At 47.9% G+C, this 24,105-nt stretch overlaps 1 protein-coding gene across 5 annotated transcripts in view; it reads left to right on the forward strand.

The window, feature by feature from the left end:
• Positions 1-24,105, forward strand: part of PUM3 (pumilio RNA binding family member 3) — a 965,563-nt gene that overhangs the window by 915,346 nt on the left and 26,112 nt on the right. For all 5 annotated transcript variants that reach the window (XM_069625739.1, XM_069625741.1, XM_069625737.1 and 2 more), the window contains one exon: positions 12,563-12,653. In XM_069625739.1, coding sequence (XP_069481840.1) covers positions 12,563-12,653 — 91 coding nt within the window. The remainder of the gene's footprint in view (positions 1-12,562; positions 12,654-24,105) is intronic.

Consider the following 24,105-nt stretch of genomic DNA (forward strand, 5'->3'; position numbering starts at 1 on the left):
TAGACATGCGCAACAGCGCCCCCTTCACTTCTTATATATTCCTACACACACACACACACACACACACACTAGCCCGCTGCTACAGGGTGCGTATGGAGGGTACCCCTTTCCAATTTTGCCCCAAGTGCAACAGCAAGTACCCTTGGGTTTACAGACACGCCACGTGCAACCTCTGCTTGCCGAGGGACCACCCCAACGGTAACTGCAGAGCGTGCAGTCGGTTTAAACCAAAGACACTAAAGGACCGTTCGACCAAATGTTGGGCCAGGCAACAGGAGGCCATGGCAGCGGAGGGCACCTTCAGTGATGGCAGCGACGCTGTGCTTTCGGACGGCAAGGGCAACGTGGCGTCGAGACAGCCAAGCGCAAGTCCCCGACCTCGGAAGGTTGTCTGGCAGGGCAGCTATGGAAAAACCCCCTGGCGACGCGAGCGCTACCCACAGTACCCCCCACTAAGCACGCGAAGTCCAACCGAGACTCGACGTACACGTCAAGTTCTCGGAAAGAGGCACACAGAGAATGGTCCACCGATTCGGTGTCCTCTGGGCGTTCTCTATCAAGATCGCCGCATGACACCAGGCAACCATTCACTATTGCCAAAGGTGTCTCGCTCCCTAAGGTAACGGAGGTTCGATCGTCGGAAGACTAAGCCGACCTCTATCCCCAGGCCGCACTCCAGGAGTCGCGTCAGCAGACTGTGTGACGGATGCTCCCGAGTCCCGACCTCCACACTCTAAAGATGGGGACACTACTCCCGAATCTCGACGCCGGACGTCGAAAGGCTCCGAAGGAGCAAAGACATCGGGAAAACACACTTCCACCCACGGGGAGGGGGGAAAACAACAAAAGAAGCACTCTCAACCTTCTTCTACACCACAGAAACAGACAGACAAGTCACAACCTCCTGTTAACTTACCAAAGACCCCTGCACAAGGCCATAGGTCCAGTCAGGATAGAACAGGGAAACTCTCCCAGGAAAAAGTAACCCCCATCTCTAAGGAATGGTCTAGTGAGGACATAGTTATGTCTAGGATGTCATCCCTAGCAGACTTCTATGCCAAGAACCCTGAGCACTTCCTCTCCTATACCCCTGACCGGGCTACACCCTCGGGGTCTAGGGACCTGATATCCCCAAGTAAAAAATCCCGGTTTGAAGCACCAACACAAGGGCGGTCTTCGGACCCCATTGCTATACAGCCTTACTCTCAAGATAATGAGGATCCACTTTTTTATTGAGGATCCAGATTTGGGCACGTTGGGAGACCAAACTGGGATGGACTACTATGGGGATGACGAGTACCAAGAGGGAGACGAGGATGACCCAGAAAACTACAGGGTACACTCCCCAGTAGGAAAAGAACCTCCGGTTACCGACTCCCCGGTCGACAACCAACCTCTCCTGAATGAGGTGTTGTCCAAGGCGGCAGAACACTTCCGCACAGATACCCAGGGAGCACAGGAAGAAAGGGATTTTGCCGAGGAGCTAGTGGGAGAAAAGAGACCTGTTGCCCAGGCCATCCCTATTCTCAAAACTATACAGAGAAGAATAGACCCTTCCCTTCAAAATCCCAACCTCACCAGGGCAGTAAACCCTAGGATCGAAAAACTATTCAGGGCAGCCCAGTCAGACCCGCTGTACATAAGGGGCCAACTAAAACCGGACTCCCGGGTAGTGACAAAAACCCGAAAAAGGGCGGGAACGCTCCTATCATCGTCTGAAGCTCCCCCCGACAAGGAGAGCAAAAAGATCTATGGTTTGGGTAGAAAGGTAGCCTCCACTTCCGCCTACCAGGCAAGGATTGCCAACTCTACCACCCTACTGGCTAGTTACAACTGCCACCAGTGGGAACAGGTTGTGGCACGCATCAACTCTGCTCCAGAACCTTTAAAAAGCCAGTTGGCACAGGTTTCGTCGGAGGGAAGAGCCGTATGCGGCTGCAACCTTTGATGCGGCGGATAACGCCGGCAGACTGATAGCAGAAGGCACTGTTATCAAACGACATGCTTGGTTAAGGCTATCTGGGTTCAAACCCGATACACAAGCATCCCTAATAGACAAGCCAGTGGAGCCTGATCTACTGTTTGGTAAGGCGGTACAGGACGCGCTAAAAAATGCAAAGGATGAGTACGAGACTCTCAAATCCCTGGGCAAGTTAACCAACCAACCTCCGAATCAAAGAGGGAATGGCAATTTTCGTCGCACACGCGGACTAAATTCCCAAAGAGGCTCTAACTATTCCCAGGGGCAGGGTACACCATGGAACAACAATAACCAGCAGTCTACCCAGGGTTATGGCAGGGGTAACAAGAGGACGTGGTAAGGGTAGAGGCAGCCCCAATAGAGGCGGCGGCACGCCTCCCCCAAAAGTGACGTTCCGTTCAGGGTCCCTTCTCAGTAGGGGGACACATTTCCAGCTTCACCCAAGCTTGGGAAGGGATCACATCAGACAGATGGGTGCTGTCCAGTGTCCGCAGGATACTGCATAGAACTGTTAGAGCGTCCCCGAAACCACCCTCCACGACAGAGTACTTTCATTAGACCACCAGAAGATCCTGCTCAAAGAGATCACCAATCTTCTAGCAAAGGACGCAATAGAACTCGTCCCGGGACACCAGCTAAACAAGGGTATTTATTCAACCTACTTCCTTGTGCCAAAAAAAGATTTGACAATGCGCCCAGTATTGGACTTATGGCCTGCAAACAAGTATGTCAAGCCCCAAAAACTTCACATGACTACTCTCCAAGAGGTAATCCCCCCTCCTAAAAAAGGGGGATTACATGGCAACATTGGACATGAAAGATGCCTATTTTTATATTTCCATGTTCCCAGCGCACAGAAGATACTTGCGCTTCAAGGTGGATGGTCGGCACTACCAGTTCAAGGTACTGCCCTTTGGGATAGCCTCGGCTCCAAAGGTATTCACCAAAGTACTGGCGGCGGCACACCTATGCAGGGAGGCTATCCCAGTGTACCCTTACCTGGACGACTGGCTCATCACGGGGGAGACCCCAGTAATTTGCAGAACATTCATTCAAGGAACGATAGACCTCTTTGAATTAGGTTTCTCCATAAACGAGAAAAAGTCAAGTCTGGTGCCAGGCACCTCCAAACAGTTCCTAGGAGCTGTCCTAAACTCACAAGAGAGGTTGGCCTTTCCATCAGAGGAAAGAATTCGGAATATATTGCTGCAAATTCCGCAATATCAGGCCGGTCGCCAGATAACGATACGCAAGGCAATGCGTTAGCTAGGCATGATGGCATCATGTATTTACCTGGTCCCCCACGCGTGCCTGCGCATGCGCCCCGTGCAAGAATGGTTGGCGAAACAGTGGTCTCAGCCAAGTGCTCAGTGGGACGATCTAGTGGTCGTTTCGCCAACACTTGTACAAAGCCTTCACTGGTGGACGAGAGAATCTGTCCAAGGGGAAACCCTTTTACGATCCCGAGATACAGGCGGTAGTCACAACGGACGCATGTCTGTCAGGGTGGGGAGCACGCCATCTCCACCACACAACTCGGGGTCTCTGGTCTCACTCAGTGGCCAAGAATCATATCAATCTGCTAGAGCTTCTGGCAGTATTCAAAGCGCTGCAAGCGTTCGAGCCCTACCTGTTGAACCTGTCAGTGCAGATCCTGACGGACCGCACTACAGCCATGTTTTACCTGATCAAGCAGGGAGGGACTCGTTCGCCAAATCTGTCCAAGCTTGCCCAGAAAATTTGGATATGGGCACTCAAGACGGAACATCTTGCTGTCATCTCAACATGTTCCAGGGGATCTCAATTCTCGGGCAGACGCTTTGAGCAGAGATCCCCTCCCAGAGGAACACGAATGGTGTCTACACAGAGAAATCGTAGAAGATATCTTCTCTCGGTGGGGTTCCCCTACTATAGACCTATTCGCCACAAGCGAAAATACAGTGCCGAGGATTTGCATCCAGGTTCCCCCAACCAGACTCCCAGGGGAACGCCTTGTGGATGAACTGGTCAGGGATGTTTGCATACGCTTTTCCACGAACACCTCATCAGAAAGGTGGTCAACAAGATGAACAGAGAATCGATGATGCTCGTCCTAGTTGCTCCCATGTGGGCGAGACAACTGTGGTTCCCACACTTACACAGACTAGCGGTGTGCGAACCCATCAAACTCCCGGGCTGGTACAACCTACTGTCTCAGCACCAAGGTCAGAAAGTGCATCCTCAACCCAACCCCATGAACCTGGCAGCATGGCTCCTGAGGTCCTAGAGTTTGGACATCTCAATTTACCGCAGAGATGTATGGATATCCTAAGAGACTCTAGGGAGCCAAACACGAGGCACTGCTACTTTGACAAGTGGAAAAGATTTGCTCTCTGGTGCCAGAATAAGCAAATCAACCCAGTTGATTGCACTCCTTCCACAATTGTTACATACATGCTCCATCTGCTGGACGCGGGTTTGGTTTTTAACTCACTGAAGGTACACCTGGCGGCGCTGTCAGCATACACCACTTCCCATAACAAGGTGTCGTGGTGGAAAGTACCAGTGATTAAAGCCTTCATGGAAGGAGTAAAGAGACTTCACCCTCCAATTTCAAACCCCCCACCAGGATGGGACCTTAACGTGGTGCTAGCTAAACTCATGGGCCCCCATTCGAGACCATGCATAAAAAGTCTCAAACACCTGACTTATAAAACGGCCTTCTTAGTAGCTATTACTTCTATAAGAAGGGTCAGTGAAATTCAGGCTCTGTCAGTGCAGGATCCCTTCTTTACTGTCCATAAAGACAAACTGGTTTTACGCACACACACCCTAGGTTCTCACCTAAGTTTATATCAAAATTCCATGTAAACCAGTCCATCGAGCTTCCGTCTTTCTTCCAGGACCCTCAAAGCTCGGCTGAGGTGAAACTACACACCCTAGATGTGCGTAGGGCGGTCCTCTACTATGTAAATAAAACCAGACCGCTAAGAAAAACAGATCAACTGTTTGTCTCCGTAGCTACAGGCAGAGGGGGATCGTGTCTCTAAAGGTGCCATCTCGAAGTGGATTATTAACTGTATCCAGCTGTGTTACTCACTCTCTGAAAGAACTCTGCCTTTCATGCCAAGAGCCCACTCTACTAGAGGCATTGGGGCCACTCTGGCTTTCATTGCAAATGTACCCCTTGACACCATTTGCAAAGCAGCTACTTGGAGCTCTATTCACACTTTTACTCAGCATTACTGCATTGACACCCATTCCAAGGCAGATACACAAGTGGGACAAGCGGTTCTAAGACATTTATTTGCTCATGACCCTTCTCACATCCCACCTCCTTCAGGTACTGCTCGCTAATCTATGCACAGCATGTGATCTAAGCAGATTCCACAAGCCTCAGAAGGGATACATTACTCACCATAATCGTATTTCTGATGCTTGTATCTGCTTAGATTCACATGCAACCCACCCTTCCACCCCTCTGAGAGAAGGCGCATGGTTGCTTGTAGTCTTACCTTTCTATCTATCTGCTTGGATTATCTGTACTCGCGCTACTCCTCATGCTACCTCATGTCAGAAAAAATACAATCTGAGGATCCTAGACGCGTGAGGGATCTTGGGTACAGTGGACGTCACACTAGGGATAGTATTACTGGCACACCCTGTGTGGACGCCCATTTTCGAGTTTCGAAAAACAAACTGTAATACTCCGCAGCTTCCACTAGATGTCGGCCTATGCACAGCATGTGAATCTAAGCAGATACAAGCATCAAAAATATGATTACGGTGAGTAATGTATCCCATATATATATATATATTTCTGAGGCTTGTGGAATCTGCTTAGATCACATACTGTGCATAGGCCGACATCTAGTGGAAGCTGCGGAGTATTACAGTTTGTTTTTCGAAACTCGAAAATGGGCGTCGACACAGGCGTGCCAGTAATACTATCCCTAGTGTGACGTCCACTGTACCCAAGATCCCTCACGCGTCTAGGATCCTCAGATTGTTTTTTTCCGCCATACTGGTCGGAAGCATCTTGCGGAGTTCCCTGGCCTTAGCCATACTTTTGCTAATTATTGAAGTAAAATTATTTATTGACATCCTTCCCCACCCCAACGTCGACCCTCGACGACGGCTGGAGAAGACATCGACCGTCGGCTGCTGCACGACGGATCTGGGCCTCGGAAGGCCGCTGGCCTCGGCCCGGGCCTAGTAGGCCGCTGGCCTCGGCCCTGCAAGTAGGGAGAGTGGTGGGTGGTACATACTCTTCACTCTTGGTATATAGGTACACTATATTTTCCTACACTTACCAGCCCGCTGCCTCAAGGTGCGTATGGAGGGTACCCCTTTCCAATTCTGCCCCAAGTGCAATCGCAAATACCCTTGGGTCGACAGGCACGCCACGTGCAATCTCTGCTTGCCGAGGGACCACCCCGAAGCAAACTGCAGAGCGTGTAGTAGGTTTAAACCTAAAACACTTAAGGACCGTTCGACAAAGCGTTGGGCCCACCACGCCAGGCAGGCAGCCATGGCAGCGGAGGGCGCCTTCAGCGATGGCAGCGACGCCGTACTTTCGGACGGCGAGGGCATTACGGCGTCGAAAGACTGCCGAGCGCAGGTCCCCGACCTCGGAAGGTTGTCCGGCAGGGCGGCTATGGGGAAGACCCCCGGCGACGCAAGCGCTACACACCCTACACACACTAAGCACACTAAGTCCAACCGAACCTCGACGATGTCGACTTCTTGGAAAGAGGCACAGATAGAACGGTCCGACTCGGTGTCCTCTGGGCGCTCTCGATCGAGATCGCCGCATGACGCAAGGCAATCATCCACTCTTGCCAAGAGTGCCTCGCTCCCTAGATTAACGGAAGTTCGATCGTCGGAAGACGAAGACGACTTCCACCCCCAGGCCGCGCTCCAGGAGACCGAGGCCGCAGTTAACACCAGCGAGGCCCCACGCTCAAAACAAGGTACCTCTCCCGACCCTCGACGCCAGGCGTCGAAAGTCTCTGAGGCCTCCAAGGGGCAGGGAAAACATTTTTCCACGCACGGGGTGGGGGGGAAACAGCGGAAAGCACAGCCTTCCACTCCTGTAAGACCATCCTTCCACCCTAAGCAGACAGTCAAACATAAATCTACTGGGACATCAACATCCAGCAAGGCTACCCTTGATAAGTCCTCTAAGTTGCCTACTAAAGTCATACCCTGTTCCAAAGAATGGTCCAGTGAAGACATAGACAGGGTCATGTCAAGGATGTCTTCCTTAGCTGATTTTTATGACAAGAACCCAGAACATTTCCTTTCGTATGACCCTCAAGGGGCCACACCCTCAGGCTCCTCTGATCCTATCCCCCTAAGTAAAAAGGCCCGGTTCGAAAGATCTGAACCCTTCGAGGTGCAGCCTTACTCTACTCCATACTCTACTCCACACCCCAGATACCAAGGAGAGCCTTTCCCTGAAGGGGACCAGGAGTTTACAATTATGGAGGAACCAACCGGGACTGAATACTATGCGGATGATGAGGACCTGGAGGAGGTAGAAGACGAGCAGGAAATTTACAGAGTAGATTCCCCGGTAGAAAGCGAAGCCCCAGTTACCGACTCGCCAGTTGATAACCAGCCCCTCCTTAATGAAGTTCTCGCTCGCGCGGCAGAACATTTTCACATCGACACCCACGGTGTACAGGAGGAAAGGGACTTCACAGAAGAGTTGGTGGGAGAAAGGAGGCCGGTCGCTCAAACCATCCCTATCCTTAAATCCATCCAACGTAGAATAGAGCCATCCCTGGTGAATCCTAACCTCACCAGAGCCGTCAACCCCAGAGTCGAAAAACTTTTTCGGGCAGCCCAGTCTGACCCTCTTTATATAAGAGGACAGCTTAAACCAGACTCCCTAGTGGTTACCAAAACTCGGAAGAGGGCTGGGACACCCTTGTCGTCATCAGAAGCTCCTCCCTACAAGGAGAGCAAAAGACTATACGGGTTTGGCAGGAAGGTAGCCTCAACGTCCGCCTACCAAGCAAGGATTTCAAACTCCACCACCCTATTGGCAAGTTACAACTGCCATCAATGGGAAGAGGTCGCGGCGCTCCTAGCCTCTGCTCCTGAACCGTTAAAGGGCCAGTTGGCTCGGATCTCGGCAGAAGGGAGAGCCGTGTCTGGTTGCATATTAAAAGCAACTTTCGACGCCGCGGACAACGCAGGAAGATTGATAGCAGAAGGTACTGTTATCAAGAGACATGCGTGGTTACGGCAGTCGGGGTTCAAAACAGAAACACAGGCTTCATTAATAGACAAGCCGGTGGAACCCGATCTATTGTTTGGGAAAGCGGTCGAAGACGCACTTAAAAATGCCAAGGACGAGTACGAGACTCTCAAATCCCTTGGCCAGCTTACCAACAAACCCCCTAATCAGAGGGGGAACAGTAATTTTCGTCGCCCACGCGGCCAAAATTCACAAAGAGGCAACTATGCCCAAGGACAGGGTACACAATGGAACAACAACCAGCAGTCTACCCAGAGTTACAGCAAGGGTAACAAAAGAGGTCGTGGAAGAGGCAGAGGCAGCACCAACAAGGGAGGTGGCACGCCTCCACCAAAGCAGTGACGCTCAGTTCAGGGTCCCTTCTCACGCAACCCCAGTAGGGGGACGCATTTCCAACTTCACCCAGGCTTGGGAAGGGATCACCTCAGACAGATGGGTGCTGTCAACAGTGTCCACAGGATATTGTATAGAATTACTGCTGCGTCCCCGGAACCACCCTCCACGACAAAGAGTACACTCCTTAGAACATCAGAAGATCCTTCTCGAGGAGATCGCCATTCTGCTAGAAAAGGACGCGATAGAACTCGTCCCAGGACACCAGGTAAACAAGGGTATCTATTCAACTTACTTCCTTGTGCCAAAGAAAGATTTAACAATGCGCCCAGTATTGGACTTACGGCCTGCCAACAAGTATGTCAAGCCCCAAAAATTCCGTATGACCACGCTACAAGAGGTAATCCCCCTCCTAAAAAAGGGGATTACATGGCAACCTTGGATATGAAAGATGCTTATTTTCATATTTCCATGCTCCCAGCCCACAGAAAATACTTGCGCTTCAAGGTGGACAGTCGCCACTACCAATTCAAGGTACTGCCCTTCGGGATAGCTTCAGCACCAAGGGTGTTCACCAAGGTACTGGCGGTGGCAGCTGCACACCTACGCAGGGAGGCAATCCCAGTGTACCCTTATCTGGACGACTGGCTCATAACGGGGGAAACCCCAGGAAATTGCAGGTCAAACATTCAGAGGACTATCGACCTCCTCCACTAATTAGGCTTCTCTATCAACGAGAAGAAGTCAAGTCTGGTGCCAAGCACCTCAAAACAGTTCCTAGGAGCAATCCTAAATTCTCAAGAAGGGTTGACCTTCCCTTCGGAAGAGAGAATTCGGAATATACTACTGCAAATTCCACATTATCAGTCAGGTCAACAAATAACGGTACGCAAAGCAATGCGGTTACTGGGCATGATGGCGTCTTGCATTTACCTGGTCCCCCACGCGCGTCTGCGTCCCATGCAGGAATGGTTGGCGAAACAGTGGTCTCAGGCAAGTGGTCAGTGGGACGATCTAGTGGTCGTTTCGCCAACACTCGTACAGAGCTTACACTGGTGGACAAGAGAGAATCTCGCAAGGGGAAAACCCTTTTACGATCCCGAAGTACAGGCAGTGGTGACTACAGATGCATGCCTGACTGGGTGGGGAGCTCACCATCTCCACCACACAGCTCAGGGTCTCTGGTCTCACTCAGTAGCCAAAAACCACATCAACTTGCTAGAGCTTCTGGCAGTATTCCGAGCGCTTCGGGCGTTCGAGCCCCATCTGCTAAACTTGTCGGTGCAGATCCGGACGGACAGCACGACAGCCATGTTCTATTTGAACAAACAAGGAGGGACTCGTTCGCCAAATCTGTCCAAGCTTGCCCAGAAAATCTGGATATGGGCACTCAGACGGAACATCTTCCTGTCATCACAACATGTTCCAGGGGAGCTCAATTCCCTAGCGGATGCCCTAAGCAGAGACTCCCTCCCAGAGGAACACGAATGGGTCCTTCACAGAGATATCGTAGAAGATCTCTTCTCTCAGTGGGGTTTCCCCACTATAGACCTATTCGCCACAAGCGAAAACAAACAATGCCCAGGATTTGCATCCAGGTTCCCCCAGCCAGACTCCCAAGGGAACGCCCTGTGGATGAACTGGTCAGGGATGTTTGCGTACGCTTTTCCACCAACTCCTCTCATCAGGAAGGTGGTGTACAAGATGAACAAGGAATCAATGACGCTCATCCTAGTTGCTCCCATGTGGGCGAGACAACCATGGTTTCCACACCTACGCAAGATGGCGGTGTGCGAGCCCATCAAACTCCCAGCCTGGTACAACCTACTGTCCCAGCAACAAGGTCAAACAGTGCACCAGGAACCCAACTCAATGAACCTGGCAGCATGGCTCCTGAGGTCATAGAGTTTGGCCATCTCAATTTACCACAAAGGTGTATGGACATCCTAAAAGAATCCAGGAAACCAAACACAAGGCACTGTTATTTTGACAAGTGGAAGAGATTCGTTATTTGGTGCCAGAATAAACAAATCAACCCAGTTGATTGCACTCCTTCCAACGTTGTGACATACATGCTCCACCTGCTGGATGCAGGATTGGTTTTTAACTCTCTGAAAGTACACCTGGCAGCCCTCTCGGCTTACACCACATCCCATAACAAGGTGTTGTGGTGGAAAGTACCAGTAGTTAAAGCCTTCATGGAAGGAGTAAAGAGACTTCACCCTCCTATTTCGAACCCACCGCCAGGATGGGACCTTAATGTGGTGCTAGCTAAGCTCATGGGCCCCCCTTTCGAACCCATGCATAAAAGTAGTCTCAAACACCTGACTTATAAAACGGCCTTCTTAGTAGCCATTACCTCTATAAGAAGGGTCAGTGAAATTCAGGCTCTGTCAGTGCAGGATCCTTTCTTTACTATCCACAAAGACAAACTGGTTTTACGCACACACCCTAGGTTCTCACCTAAATTTATATCAAAGTTCCATGTAAACCAGTCCATCGAGCTTCCGGCTTTCTTCCAGAACCCGCAAAGCTCGGCTGAGGTGAAACTACACACCCTAGATGTGCGTAGGGCGGTCCTCTACTATGTAAATAAGACCAGACCGCTAAGGAAAACAGATCAACTGTTTGTCTCCGTAGCTACGGGCAGAGAGGGAGATCGCGTCTCTAAAGGCGCTATCTCGAAGTGGATTATCAACTGTATACAGCTGTGTTACTCTCTTTCTGAAAATACTCTGCCTTTTACGCCAAGAGCCCACTCTACTAGAGGCATTGGGGCCACTCTGGCTTTCATTGCAAATGTTCCCCTCGACACCATTTGCAAAGCAGCTACTTGGAGCTCTATTCACACTTTTACTCAGCATTACTGCATTGACACTCCTTCCAAGACAGATACACAAGTGGGACAAGCGGTTCTAAGACACCTGTTTGCTCATGACCCTTCTCACATCCCACCTCCTTCTTCTGGTATTGCTCGCTAATCTATGCACAGCATGTGATCTAAGCAGATTCCACAAGCCTCAGAAGGGATACATTACTCACCGTAATCGTATTTCTGATGCTTGTATCTGCTTAGATTCACATGCGACCCACCCTTCCTCCCCTCCGAGAGAAGGCGCATGATTGCTTGTAGTCTTACCTTTCTGTCTATCTGCTTGGATTATCTGTACTCACGCTACTCCTCATGCTTCCTCATGTCAGAAAAAATACAATCTGAGGATCCTAGACGCGTGAGGGATCTTGGGTACAGTGGACGTCACACTAGGGATAGTATTACTGGCACGCCTGTGTCGACGCCCATTTTCGAGTTTCGAAAAACAAACTGTAATACTCCGCAGCTTCCACTAGATGTCGGCCTATGCACAGCATGTGAATCTAAGCAGATACAAGCATCAGAAATACGATTACGGTGAGTAATGTATCCCATATCATTTTTCAGTTGATACAAATAAGCAAGAATTTTGATTTGTTTTGTACAAAGTATGTGTAACCCATAATAGAGGCTAATACAAGTTTGGAAAAGTGCCTGCATGTCAAATATCTTTCTCCCTTTTTTTTTTCTTTTCTCCAATACTCCTGAGGAGGCATAATTACAGCTCTTGGGAACTGGTATGTAGGGCTGTATAAAGTTTGGACACTATTTTTATTTTGAAATGTTTTGATTTGATTAAAATGTGATTAAGTTCTAATTCCTATGTGTCTTCCATGACTATTAGCCAACAATGCAATTAACTTGTTAGGATTTTATTACTTTTTGAATAACAAAAGTGTAATTGTCAGTCATCTTTTCCCACACCTCCCACAAAAATTAAAATCACTGCAATGTCTTCATAAAGGTCTGTCTTGATAGCAAAGCCGTTTGCCAAGTCAAACTGTACATACTATTACCCTTCAATGAAGGCTTGCTTGCAAAGAGATATGTTGGGATTGCTTCTAGTCTGTTTGGAGTGTTTGCCATTCTTTTGTCATGAATAAATAGTACATTTTTAACTTTCTTTTAGGAAGTTTTGCACGAACACTTGTAGACCACGTTGGCATTGAGAATTTGAAATCTTGGGCAGAAGTGAATCGTGGTGCTATCGTTCTTAGTTGGTATGTACTGTGTATGACTGCTATCGCACAGAAGGAAATGGGATGAACTTATTTCATAAATAATACAAGTTGGTTGAATTGCATCTTTGATGATGTGTATAATAGTCTTTAGGTCTACAAAAAGTAGTATATTCTGCGATATTTTTGTTTTTTACTTGTATGAATTCATCACGGATATCCCAATTAGACTGGCGACGGAGTGGGCATTGAGTTCCCCAGACCCTGACGGAGGGAGGCACTGCTGGTACAATAAACAAGGAGTGGGCTTTCATGGTATTTGAGACATTGAGGAGCTGGCGCAGAGTCTACAATAGGTTATGCGGCAGTAATAACAGTGGACAATTTCTGAAAATTGCTTTTGAAATAGTTTTTACTGTTTCAATCTCATGATGTGACCACTATTATTAGTGTCTTTAATTTATCACAATAATCCTTTATTCTTGAAGCGCTTTATCAGTGTCCCTTATAAACGTCCATACACCATCAGAGGGAATGCCACCTTGCTAATCTATGCACAGCATGTGAATACAAAACCAATTAATAAACAAAGATAAGTGACTTACCAGCAAAGGTGCATTCTTAACTTGCATCTTTTTGAGACCCACATGCCCAAGTTAACCTCCCCATAGATGGGTATAGAGCAGGAATAATGCTGTATTCAGTACAAAATCAATCCAAATAAAATGAAAGGAAAAAGAGTACAAGCCAGGATTAATATTTACAATACTACAGAACATCATAAATGCTTGTGAAAAGTAAACCATCTTCAAAGTACTAGGAGTATTGCGAGTAGCAGGTATGCATACTACTTGGAACTCCTCGGTCAACATGTAACTTGTTGTGGTAAATATGTTGTAATACTTGGTCCAACTACTAGATGGCAGACTATGGATAACATCACTTTAAAACAGATATAACCAGCAAAAATACTATTACTGGTAACTAATGTTATGTTTCTGGTCTCTAACTACCTCAAAACAATGGGAGCAGGTGGGGCAAGGAGCAGGGGGGCCTATACCAGATCAGGTTGCCTACCTGAATGATGTCTGTAATTCCTGATTAGAATTCACATCTTCAGTGTTTGCCTAGAAGCCTGCACACATTTGAATGTGCCAACCATCATTGATTGGCTATCTGCCAAATGTTTGAAAAAGGAAACCCCTGTTGGAAGCATAGTTCGCACTCCCCTCCCAATATTTTTATTTAACCTCATTGTGTGCATATACTTTGTCTAACCTCGGGACAAGTCCCTAAGCGTGAGAAGATGACTCCAAGTAAGGATGACCTTCAGGAAGTTCTGCGGCTGCATCTTGCCAAGATCAGTTTGATGGTGAAGCAGTGCCATTGTTCTAAAGAGACAAGTGGGAACATAGAGAGTGGTGCTCCCTTATCCATCGTACCCATCTGAGTTGAAGGCCTCAAGCATTCCCTACTCCCAGAAGTCTTGATTCTCATCCCTGTGCTTATCAGAGGTGGGAACCTTGATCCCAGGTAACAAATCGAGCCCAATGTGTATTAAAGAACCAAGAAATATAGAATTATTGGAAATCGGAGTCTTCTATTTCTCAACTAAGCTGAGATCACTAAGTGATGGGGAGTGTTAGGGAGAATTCTCAAAAATGTGTTAATTTCCTCCACCTTGGAGACCCCCAGCAACTTTGCTTTTGAGGGCTTGATTTTTTTTTTAATCTGGAGAGAGTGAGCCCGTTTCCCACTCTCTCATGTATCTTAATGTGATTTTATACAGTTTTCTTTTTGGTTATGGAGTCGAACCAACTCCATAGGCATCTTTTTCAATTGTCACACTGCACCTTCAGTGCAGTGCCACAGGGAAGTCATCCAGATTTCCCAAGGTTTAAATACCTTCTCTGGGATCAACTGTTTCCCAGAACAGTGGAGTGAAATTGACTTCACTTAGCCCTGTAAAACTTTAGACCCAGCACACCCTATTTTACAATAGAGTGCTGGAGGGGTTACTTGGTATCCCCTGTGTCTAGTTACTCAAGTAGCATTTGTTACCATTTCCTCTCAGAATGGCTGGTGGCAGCGGTTTTGCAATGAACTACCATGATTTACCCCGACCGCAAACTGTTCGCACCTCCCTTAACGTTAAATCGCGGGAGCCATATTTTCAAAATGGTGCGGAGCCTCCTTTGGTAAAATGGTCCCCTGTCGTCTTTTTTCACCATTTCTTTGTGGAAAGATCCTTCTCAAGTTTTTCTCTGCACGCCAAACCAAGTTTGGTCTTTGTTCATTTCGCCTTTGGCAGGGTTTCTGAGAGAAACCCGCCTCTGGCTCCAGAGTGTCTGGGGTAGGCAGGAAGTGAGGGAAGTGCACAAAACTCCATGCTTAGTCTCCTAGGAGACCCAAATGCACTCTGTGGTGATTGGCTGGCTGACTGTCCCGCAAGGACAGCCCCCCTGACGGGTGAGTGACAGCTAGGCTGGAATGAATGGGAGAAATGAATAAAAGGCGAGTCTTTTTGCTTGGAATTCAGTCGCCCACTCGACGAAGGAACCGAAAAAGACTTTGAAGAGGATGGCTGCTGCAACTCCTGGAATGTTAGACGACTTCTCCCTTTGAGTTGGTGGGACCAATCAACTCCCAAGTAAGCCACCTGGAAACCCATCTCGGAGGTGGTTGAATTTCCTCAATTGCTGCAGGAAACCGTAGAGCCAGAGAGAGGGACACCAGATTGTGTGCATTGCTTGTAAGCTGGCCTAAAGCTTTTGGAAGATCCTCCAGACTCCCGCGAAGCAGGACTGACCAAGCCTGACCTCCCTCAGTTGAGTGCGGGAACCCAGATGTGAGGAAAGTCCATATTGACAACCAGGAACCGCACTTATTGCTATTTGCTGTATCGCAAGGAGCTGAAGCTCAAATCAGCCACTGAAAGTAAAGTTGCCAGTGCCATTGCAGTGCAGGAGTCCCCCCACGTCCTTCCTCTTGTCACCACGCCTGAGGCCCAGGAACAGTGAGACCTGCACAGGAACAGATCTTCAGCTGCATCTTTTCTTCTTTACCCAGGTACTGTAAAACAAGTCTAAAAGAAATTACTTTACCTCTTACTGTGGAAGTGCGTGTAGCTTCTGCAACTCACAAGTCTAATCAGCTTGTGACCCTACATTTGAGTCTTCTTTTTATCAAATACTTTTCCATTTACTTACCTGAAGTGCTGCATCCTATACATAGACTTTTGCCTATTGACTTTGGCTTAGCCTATTGAATTGAATGACTCTTCTCTTGCTATCTGAAAGTAATTGCACTGCTTAAGAATATTTGTAATTTCTTGTGTTCTAATAACCTTTACCTTTTACAAACTATTGAGAGTATTATGTATGCCAACAGTAAGGTATTAATGTTCCTTGCACCCTTGTTACTGAAGTCCCCTGTGGATGTAGGTTGTCTGTGGGCCATCCCAAAAGGGCCTTGTCTGATCCAGAAACTCAGTGTACAGTATTGAAGTATATTTGTTACTAGTATGTTGCTCCCTTCTAAAGAAGGCTTTATGACTGATGAATAAATTGTTTATGCAAGAAACCTTGAGTGTAAGAGTTTATTTGAATACCTGGAGCTGTGAATCTTTGTCACTCCACTACTGCTTACATTCCTCTCTTGAGATAAGCCTGGCTGCTCCACACGCTACCAAAACTGTGTAGTACAAGGTTATACCAAAGGTTGGGTTGCCCATTCCTGTAGTCAGTTTCTTGTAGTGGTCCCAGTGGGTACTGCATTCAAACTTTGCCTGACAGGGAGATCTTTAAGCTCTATATTTAGGGCCTAGATACAAAAATATCCTTCTGGTACTGTTTTTTCCTCAGCTATCCGGACTATGATGGCTGATAAGTAAAGGACAAGTTAAACACATTTCATGATGCACAGTAAGGGGTTGTCCACACAGTTTTAATTAAACATGTATTATTGCTAAAGGAATGTCTATAGTTTTACATGCAAGTAGCCTTTGAGATACAGAAAACATTCAGGAATACAAGACTGACTAAATAGAGTTTAAAGATTGCACCAAAAGCCATCCAGACATTTGATTGGACCCACAGGCTCCTTTAGGAATTAATGCCCCAATTTGCAATGTGAACATTATTCCTTTTAGGCTAAAGCCAACTCCTCATAGGTTGAGGGGTTTCCATTGCAAGTCAGCGTCCCAATACACACATCTGGGTGGATATACCATACGGCCTCACAGAATGGAGATGCCTAAAGTAGATTCAGAAGATGAGGGGACCACAGTGAAGAAATCCAGTCACTGAAGTAGAGTCCCCACAATGCCTAACTGGAGATTGCTGAAAGGAGCTCTGACGTCAGCAGCCTATGGCGCAATGGTTCGGATAGACAGCATTGTGCAACAGAGCCCCATAACAAACACGTGGAACAAAAAAAACAAGTTGAGTCTGGGGAGCACAAGGAAGAGGTCCAATTGCAGAGCATCAATTACTCTGTAGCAGCAGCTTGAGACATTGTTGTCTGCAAGATGGGCAGTGTTGTCAACGAAGAACCACAAAGCCAGGGGACCAGAACAAAGATACCAGTCAGCTGCCAGGGTCCGAAAGAAGTGGTAAAGTGGCAGAAAATGTCAGCCTTGTCTGAAGAAGTCTGCTGCGTGGTGTCCCAACTTTGCAGCAGGAGAGGGTTTCAGTTGTTTTTCGGATTGGCAGGGGGAGCAACAAGACACCAATCCTGGAAGAATGTAATCCAAATCTTGGATACAGTAGATGACTCCCACAGGTCCAGGATGGATTGGTACAAGGCATTGCAGCAGCTTCAGGTTGAAGAAAGCACGATGGTGACCCTAGTAACTGTCATGTCCTTGGTGTGGGCAAAGCTACCAGATCCGGCGGTCTCCATGCTGAAAAATGGTACAAGGGACCTGCTTTTGATGCTCATGATGTCAAGCAAGGCAGTAGTGACATACACACTAGACCCGATGGATGTCTTAAGCCCTCATCGGGTACAGTGCACACTGGCAAGTCCTGAACTTTAAAGTAACAAAAACACATTAATGCTTGTTGCAGGAGAGGCGACGTTTCACACTGGTTTTCAAGGATTCAAGAGATGTTGGTGCAGAGATTCTGTCACCTTTCTCATGCAAGTCCTTCTTTCTGGTGCTTCAGGATCGAATCCCAGCTTTTGACAAAGTACTGATCCAGAGACTTGGCTAAGATTCCTAAACGGGGGCGGTGGGTAAGGTTTGACCCGAACATCTAATTGCACACTTATGCAACAGTCAATCATTTGGCAGCCGGCCAATCAGTGCTGGTCGGAACATACAAGAGGAATCCAAGATGGCCCACCCCTTATTCTCTCGTGCGCACCACACACAAGCCCTTTGTGAGCTTCTGATGAGAGCTCATGTCTGGGGAATTACTCTGCATGGTCATTCCTGTCCTTGCGCACACAGGGAAACCGAGTACAGTTGCCATTTTGCTGGATTTAAATAAACCGCAACCGTCATTTTATAGAACTATGAGGGAGCAAGAACTGCTCCCTGTGTTAAAATGGCCAGACCTGGTGCAGCAACTACATATGGTAACCCTGTCACTACCCCTAATCGGAGCTCACCTTCTGGGCAAGGTTAATTGTTCTTGTAAACTATGGGCACCTTTGCTCTAGCAACCACCTTCTAGCCCTATGGGGGCACAAACAATAACTTGTTGCGTCTCGAGTAGGACCTGGATTGGACTCAATAGTGAAAAATAGTAAAGAGCATGACATAAACAAAATACAAATGAATGAGATTTACAAAAGGACAAAAATCGTTTTTTTTTTTTTTTTTTTTTTTTTTTAACCTAACACTAGGACTTCGCCACACCTTACGGTTCTGGAAATGTACCGATTGAAGAGCATAGATGCATGCTACCCTACCTTTAACTTTAACAATTAGTCTTTTCTTCAGTCCAACACCTTCTCCAGTGGGTCTTCTGTCATCCTGCATCCTACAACATGCAGTCGCCACTGAAACTGTTGTTGAAGATCTGGAGGCCAACTCTGCCCCTTGTGAAATTTGATTCTTCCCAACTACTGAAGTTTTGAAAGACTACTTTCAGGTACTGCACAAGATTTCCTACTGTGAGTACCAGCTATGTGATTTGAGTCCTATTCTGATCATAGGGGCTAGGTTTAATTTTGGATGGTAGCGGTTCCAGCAGCATTAGGACTGTATCCTGCCCAACCAATTTAGCGGCTGGTCTGTTACTACCATTTATTCCCATGAAAGGCTTACCTCCGTGGATACTTGGGACTGGATTTGGCACCCAGATTACCCCCAGAACTTTGCACATTACCACTGACCCCAATTGGCAAGGTCATCCAGGTCTTTAGGACGCACACATACTCCTGAAAGTTTACTTCCCTGTAACCTGCCAAAAAACAACTTGCCTTCACAGAAATGTTGCACTGAATCTTAACCACCCCCATTGGTTTATCTACCTGTAGTTGAGCCAGGAAAAGCTTGAGGGAAATTCTATTGCCCAGCTTTAGGTCAGTCTCTCTCATTACCAGAACACAAGGAAGAGAGAAACTGAGTGCCAATAAAGTGTGTCTGTAATAAAAAAGGGTTTCCCCATTGGTGATCTTTTTAGACCCCACATTCTTCATCTATACATTGATACAGACGGAATTCATGATTTGTTGGGTTGCACAATATTTTGCACTTTTTCTCCATGGATACCACGAAGAGTGTTGGTTGTTAAATAAGACGATGTGCTTTGACCCGAGGTCGACGTCCGATTCATACTTTTCATGCAAGGATTGTGACTTGTTCAGTTTTCCAGCATGGCATGTTTCTGAGGGAAAACAGAGTTGCTAAATTGAACACTCCCCAGCTCAAGTGTTATCATTCCTCTTGATCTTGAATTTGTGAAAATTCTTATTGGAAATACCTATTGATCAATCCCAGACTGATATCCATGGTGTGCTGAAAAATAGCAACTGAGCTATGGCAGCATTGAAAAATGAAATCTAGATTTGGGGCTTTGTTTCTAGCACCAGTGTCGCTCTGATGGAGTGAGGCTATTTGATTTAAATATATATTTTGTTTAAGGGAAGCTCGCTCAGATTTGATTGGCCAATGGATTGGCAAGTATTTTTGAGCATATATCGATCCAAATATATTTTCCAATGCATCTTGCTTTTGGTTTTCTCACATGTACACATGCCAAAATCATGGGTCGGAAATCTCCATCTCGTGCTAATCCTATCCATTGATCTATCGCCTTAAAACTAAGTTCAAGTGCCTTTGCGGCAGTAAATCGGATCACCCGCCCCTCAAGTTGACAGCGACATGTCAATCCGATATGTTCCACCTCTTCAATGGATTGCCTTTCTCCCACAGATTCCTCATCTGATGGCTATCCATTCCAGCGTCAGCTGCTCAGAAAACCTTTCAACAGGGGGCATAGTCCACCTCTACTCGGCCATCGATCCGTCTTGCCTTAATGGTTTGTTAATCGGCTCCGGATGTGACGTCGGTGGTCGTACATATACTGCGTCACTACAGTATTTATTTCCGCACACTCAGGGTGTCTGGCTTCAAACACTGCAGGGACTCTAGTTCCAAGAAGTCCCTTACGGACCCACACAACGTCTGTGTGTGGTGCCTCAGTGTCACTGAGGACTGTGCTTCCTGTAGGAAAATAAATCCTAAATCACTGCGGTAAAAGACGGCGAAAATCACTGTAGACTGGCCCCATCGAAGTCTCTGGCGCGGTCGACCACTTGGAACCCGAGACGGAAAGGCCTACTCCTGAAAAGGAGGCAAGGCATCGGAAGAAAACCAAAGAGGTTGCACTCCCTCTCCTCTTCCTCCCATAGGAAGAAGTAGCGCCATTGGCGCAGGCATAAGTCTGTCTCATCAGATGACCTGGGTAAATCATTGGCAGGCCTACAACCATGGCCGAATGGGAGGCCTTTAAAAAGCAGATGCTTGAGATGTTCCGAAAGGCAACTACTGGTTCGGGTTAATTCCCTCGATGCAGCAGACACCTGTGGCTCCAGTGGCATCTGGTAACCCGGCCCCAAGCTGACCACAACAACGTTATCGCCGAAACAACTATACTCAGCACCGGTACTCACTAGTGCAGCTCTGGAGGCAATCTCAGCCAGTGCGCTTGAGGCGTCGATGCACTTTTTGGTGTCGATCAGCGTGGGTCCATTGGTGTCGGCACCCGCCGCTAAGAGGTCCTATGCCCCTAAGTCGAGGACAGAGTTCTTTGACACGATGGCCACAATTTCCGATGACAACCGGATGTTGTGTAGCCTTGACCCTGCTTATGCAGGTGTTAGAGGTAAAACTTACTTTGCTGACCAGGCAGATTGGTCACCTTGCCTGAGGGCTTTCACGTAACCAGTGGCCTGGACTCCTCTTCTGACTTGGAGACACAACAGGCTCACCTTTATGGGCATACTAATGCCAAGTATCGTGCCTTGGTGGATAGGGTGGTAGATACCCTAGGCTGGAAGTGCTCCAGCCAGGCCCTTGTTGAGCTATGAACTCACCGACATCCTGGACGAAGAACCTTCTACTGAGGGGGGCCGTGCCATTTAATGTGGCTATTGCTGACCCCATCGCCACTTTGTGGCACAGACCTTGCACCATTCCCCAGATGAACTGGCTTTGCGGCGAGGGGTGACGGCTTATATCTCCACTCACCCAACAACAGAGGGGTTGGTGATGCAGGCGGCCACTGTTAATACCACATCAGCCACATCATGTCTATTCTCCCTATGTATAGGGAGGGAGAAAAGGTTGATACCTTAGCCCAGAAGGTGTTCTCTCCGGGTAGTATAGCCCTTAAAGCAGTTAACGCGCCTTGCACGGTCGCCAAGTGTTCTTTTGGCTTGTGGTCTATCGGGGAAGCCGCCCAGTACATTCCCTAAGGAGAGATGGGGGAAGGCTTCCAGAGACTAGTGGGATGGAGGTGGCCCGGCGGTTGTTGCAGACGGGCCTGGACGTTGCAGACTAAGTCAAGAGATCCAAAGGGTCAGCAAATGTCTTGAGAAGGCAGGCTTCCCTTCATATTTCTGGGTTCTCGCCAGAACACCCTACTTGACATGGCCTTTGGTGGCAAGAGCCTCTTTGGCCTAATGGCCAGTGAGTCCTTAGAAAAATGTAAGGACTCAAAGCTGGCCGCCAAGCCTAGCTGTCCAGCAACCAGCAAAACCTTTGTTTGGCTTTGCCTCACAGTAGAGGTTGCAAGTGTTACTTCCCCTTTTGCTGGAAGGGTCAGCTCCCGCAGCCCAGGCAGGGCCGGAGGCATTTCCCCTGCTCCAGAAAGTGTTGGGGGGCCTTCAGAGGCCAGGAGACGGTGGCAGCAGCGGCTCTGCCCTCAATGCATCTTTAATTTCTCCCCCATGATTCCCCGTTTGGAGGACAGATAGGCGAGCACTGGCCCCAATCCCGAGAGATTCCCTCTGTTGCTTGGGCACTTCCACTCATTTAATGGGGCTACTCTCTGCCTTTCTTTAAAAAGGCAGCCGGAAAGACCACCACCACCTCCTCACCAACTGGAACAGTAGCTCCCGGAAGAGCTGCAAGCCCTGGTTTTGAAGGGTGCCGTGGAAGAGGTACCTCCCGAGCAGAGGGGTGGTCGGGCTGGTATTCCCAGTATTTCCTGGTACCCAAGAAAGGGCGGAGACTCTGTCTCATCTTGGACCTCAGAGCCTTGAACAAGTTCCTGAGAGAGGACAAGTTCAAGATTGTGTATAATGAAAGGGCCCTTGGCTAAGCACTGATATGCCCACATGGATATACAATATCTCACAAATGAGTCACACCCTGATTATTTGTGAGATAATACAAGTTCAAGATTGTGACATGGAAAGAAATTCAAGATTTCAGGATTGACTTGTGTCGATAGATCTCCAGGACACACATTTCCATGTGCCAATTCACCAAAAACGCAGGCGATTCCTGTGATTCCTCATATGGGACAGCACTACCAGCTCAAGGTGCTCCCCTTTGAGTTGACCCCTTCCCTAAGCGTCTTCACCAAGCTCATGGCGGTAGTCGTGGCTCATCTCAGGAGATCCTGGGATCCGGCGTCCATGTTTTCACATACCTAGGTGACTGGCTGATCTGAGGAAAGTTGGCACCAACGTAAAGGCTCCAATTCATCAGAGCAGTTCTCGATACTCGAGTGGGTAAAGCCAACACCCCTGCCCCCCCTGAGGAGAGTCTTGCCAGTGTCAGTCAGATGGTGCCGCTGTTCCAGTGCCACAACACCTTGCCAGCGGCTTCCTTCCTCCGCCTCTTGGGTCTCATGGCCTCCTGCATTTTTTTCCAGTGCCAGAAGCCAGTCTGGATGTGGTCGCTGCAATGGCTCCTGCGGGGTCAGTGATCCCAGTATTTTGGCACTTTAAATTACATTCTGAAAGTGTCCAGATTGGTGGCTGGGGAATCTCTTGGTGGGCCAGCAGTGAGAAAATGTTGGTGGGGGGAACCTTTCTGGCCTCCATGGCCCCCAGGCCAGGCCAGGGTGGGGGGTTCACGAATGTATCACTTAAGGGTTGGGACTCTCACTGTGATGATTTGCATGCAAGCGGTCTTTGGTCCGCGATCAAAGCCAATTGGCAAATCAACAGGCTGGAGCTGTGAGCCATCAGGCTAGCCCTGAAAGCGTTTGCACCTTTCTCTGAAAGGCAATCATTATTTGGGCATAACATGGGGGCACTGACATTAGTTAACACAGAGAACATACGAATAGTGGCTAAGACTTAGTTAAATAGTAGCTGTGACAAGTACACAGCGGACTTAAGTTGCCAATATCAAATGCAATTTCTACGTTGTAATCATGAAGGCGATTCCTGTAATCAAGCAGATACCATGTTCCCCACAATGACAACACCGACCTGTAGGGAGGAATTACCCAACAGGAATACAAGAGCAGCACATAATCAGGCTACAGTAAGGGTAAGTCTGCATCACAATACTATAAATTCACAAAAAAGACAAGTGCTGGACAAATTAACTGCTCGTGTTGTGGGCTTTCACTGCAATGTATCATTACAGCTCGGAATAGTTGGAAAGCTAGTTTGAACATTTATGCAACTTATAGGCTACGATAAACGTATTAACGTTTGGTGTCTTTAGAACCAACCTCTTGCTTATAGGGGAGGGATCATAAACCTATATAGCTATTAATCACAAGCCAACTATCTCTACTTCCTATTTCAGAGCATCCATAGTACCAGTGACTGGTGAGTGGTTGGATCTGACTTGATATTGAATGATGGATGGGCTCACTAATTTCAATTGGGTTTATACCACTAGCCAACCCCACTTGGGAGACATAACATTAACACTTAAAGTTTGAAGGTCTAATAGGACACCTGCATGGGTGTGAGGAGTTAACTTATAGATAGACACATAATGTTCAATTTTGGCTTTAGTCCTATTTGACTAGAGCATTTTGGGTGCTTGTTAGGGAGAATTCCCAGAAAT

Source organism: Ambystoma mexicanum, chromosome 6p (assembly GCF_040938575.1).
Source record: "Ambystoma mexicanum isolate Mex_15411 chromosome 6p, UKY_AmexF1_1, whole genome shotgun sequence".
In the NCBI taxonomy this organism is placed as follows: domain Eukaryota; kingdom Metazoa; phylum Chordata; class Amphibia; order Caudata; family Ambystomatidae; genus Ambystoma; species Ambystoma mexicanum.